The sequence below is a fragment of the Alexandromys fortis genome, unplaced genomic scaffold (assembly GCF_014885135.2).
Source record: "Alexandromys fortis isolate MF-2015 unplaced genomic scaffold, M_Fortis_MF-2015_v1.1 scaffold_96, whole genome shotgun sequence".
NCBI classification, from domain to species: Eukaryota; Metazoa; Chordata; class Mammalia; order Rodentia; family Cricetidae; genus Alexandromys; species Alexandromys fortis.
In genome coordinates this window covers 2,273,195-2,276,174 of record NW_026068053.1, presented here as the reverse complement: position 1 = coordinate 2,276,174, position 2,980 = coordinate 2,273,195, and the positions used below count along the sequence as shown (strand labels likewise).

The following is a 2,980-nucleotide window of genomic DNA, read 5'->3' as shown; positions in this document are numbered from 1 at the left end:
AATTGATTCTGGTGTGATTTGAGGTGACCATGGCCTGGGAACACAGATTTCGGTTACTCTAGTGCTCATGTTCCAATAGGAAGTACTTTCATGAAAGATTTACAGTTATACAGAACAAGGAAACTCATAAAAGACACACAACTTTAAAATAGAATGGCAGGTCCATCATAAAAGCATATACTTTGAGATGGGGTAGGAGTTCTTCTATAGGCGGAAAATGTTGTCTCATGACAATTTTAGCGTTTACATTATTCATAGCTTGCCTTCTGCTTAGTTAAAAGCTTCTAATAAATTTTTATTTATGGCAGAGCGGGGACCAGAAGCCAGCCCCAGGGGGTGACCAGGTCGCAAAGGCGGAATAGCAAAGGCCAGCCTCACCCTGAGTACCCTCCCCCCGCGATGGGCGTGCAGCCCCCCAACTTCTCCTGGGTGCTCCCGGGCCGGCTAGCCGGGCTGGCGCTGCCGCGGCTCCCTGCGCACTACCAGTTCCTGCTGGACCTGGGCGTGAGGCACCTGGTGTCCCTGACGGAGCGTGGACCCCCTCACAGCGACAGCTGTCCGGGCCTCACGCTGCACCGGCTGCGCATCCCTGACTTCTGCCCGCCGGCCCCGGAACAGATCGACCAATTTGTGAAGATCGTGGACGAGGCCAACGCCAAGGGAGAGGCTGTTGGAGTGCACTGCGCCCTGGGCTTTGGCCGCACTGGCACCATGCTGGCCTGCTACCTGGTGAAGGAGCGGGGCTTGGCTGCAGGAGATGCTATCGCTGAGATTCGGCGCCTGCGGCCAGGATCCATTGAGACCTATGAACAAGAGAAAGCCTTTTTTCAGTTCTACCAGCGCACAAAATAAGAGACTCACCCGCTCTCCTGCTGCAGATGGGAAATGTGGCCAGGGAGGAAGGGAAGTGGGCTAAAGTACCTGCATCCTTCAGCTCCCTTTGCCTCCCGCTGGACAGAAGTAGTCTTTCCCCTAAGCCATAACCTGATTGACAGAGTGGCTGAGACCCCATGAATATGAGTTAATATCTAATAAGAACTCACTTACGCTGCATAGAATTTACATAGCACTCCCAATACATCAACTCCACGTAGCCCTGGGTCATAGAAAATATAAAAACCGTTTCTGTTCTTTGGATGGCATGACTAGAGCTCAGAAAGGCTTATGGTCACGATTCTGGAAAATAGAAGTATGGGCCAAGACTGCAACACACACCTTTGTCTCCTTGAAGATGCTGACATTCTAGGTGCTGACCCCTGGTCTTAGGGTTTCTGGAGAACTGGTCAATGAAAGAGAGCTCCCAGTCTACGGCCACCCAGCTTCCAGCAGTCTCAGGGCTCTACACTCCCACACCAGGAGTGCCCTTGTTGATATCACCTTTGTTCTCTCAGGGTACAGAAGACTTGGATGTCACAAATCTCCTTCCACACTCCCTCCTTCCCCATCTCCCCCAGAGCTGGCCACTCTTACCAGCCTTAGATACACTCGGTTCATCTGTTACCTCCGGCCCCTGTGTCATCCCCAACCTCAGGCCCAGGAATGGCGGAACTGCATCTTGGTGGTTATACGAAGTGGATATTAAATAATCAAATAAATAAAAAAAATTTATTTATTATCTTGAGATGTTAGTTCCAAGCTAATGACTTTTAAGATGTTTATTTACTATCCTGAGGTGTTGGTTCAGATCTGGAGTGGGTCAAGAAACGGTTGTTCCAGAAAGGTTAAAGTAGATCAAGTTAAAAGAATTACCTTCTAAACTCAGAAAATTCCAATCTTTTCAAAGTAATAAAATTTTAGTTGGTCCTTCACTCCCTGTAGATACAGGAGCACTTTCCAGGAGCTTTTTTGTTCACAACCTGAAACAGCTTCTTGCTGGAAACTTTTGTTCACAGTTGCAACCAAGTTGCAAATAAGCAAGAATTCTCTGTTCAGTTGTTGGAAAGGATGTTTAATGAAAATTATCTATTTGATAAGAACTATTTGTTGAACATAGCTGTAACTTCTTCAGAAAACAATGAAATAGAAATTCAAGTCATCTGAAGAAACAATAGCATATGAAGATCATGAAATCAGGGGCAACAGATTGGCTGGGGTTGGTAATCTAAGAGTTGATAAGATACTTGAGAAGACAGCACAAATATAATCTTAAAAGAGATGTATTTGTGCTGGTTTATGTTTATAGCATTAGCATCATACCATTAAATCTGTAAGGATTTAACAGAGAGCTGGAGTTAGTACTTTCTGATTTTCACATTTTTGTTGCCAGGAGAAATCCTATTGAATTTTTTTTTTTTTTTTAGTATTTGATTCTGACTGTGTTATTTAAATGTGTTTGCTTTTCTTTCATTTTTGTTGTGTTAATTTAACACAACCTGGAGTCATATGAGAAGGAAATTCCAAACTAAGAAATGTTCTTATCATATAGACATTCAGGCAAGTCTATGGGGCATTTTCTTGGTTGATGATTGGCATGAAATGGCCTGGCTCACCTTGGATGATATCATCTTTCGGAAGACTGTCTTATGGCGTATGAGAAAGTCAGGAGAAGCAAGTCAGTAAGCATTTTCTCCATAGTCTCTGCTTAAGCCCCTGCCTCCAAGTTTCTGCTTTGGTTTCCTTTCATGATAGTCTATAAAGTGGAAGCTGAAACAAACCCTTTTCTTCCTACATTGTGTTTCTTTCTGTTCTTGTAACAATAGAAACCCAGCTAAGACACACATTGACTTTCTAGGAAAGATGTACCCACTGGTGTATTATTACCATAATGATTGTGGAGTAGCATACCACTTTTTGATTGAATTTAAGATTTGATTCACTGGAGAAAATTTCATGCCTATTAATGTAATGCTGATCAAAATTCTTTTGGTGGGACAGTCATTGAGGGTACCAGCTACCATCATTATTTTGTCAAAGTGCCTTTTCAATATTTTTGTTTATTTTCATAGCCCCATGTTGCTTTTATTATTGGACAAAGAAATGT

At 43.6% G+C, this 2,980-nt stretch overlaps 1 protein-coding gene across 1 annotated transcript; it reads left to right on the top strand.

Annotated features, from left to right (window-relative positions):
* The first annotated feature begins 315 nt into the window (after positions 1 to 315).
* LOC126487110 (dual specificity protein phosphatase 23-like) lies at positions 316 to 1,587 on the top strand. Its single transcript, XM_050119768.1, has one exon. It carries the CDS (start codon positions 400 to 402, stop codon positions 850 to 852), a length of 453 nt encoding a protein of 150 aa, XP_049975725.1. The 5' UTR covers positions 316 to 399; the 3' UTR covers positions 853 to 1,587.
* Positions 1,588 to 2,980: the final 1,393 nt, after the last annotated feature.

What these genes read in the sequence shown, in the direction of transcription:
- LOC126487110 (XM_050119768.1), top strand. Translation starts at nt 400, where the DNA reads ATGGGCGTGCAGCCCCCCAACTTCTCCTGGGTGCTCCCGGGCCGGCTA.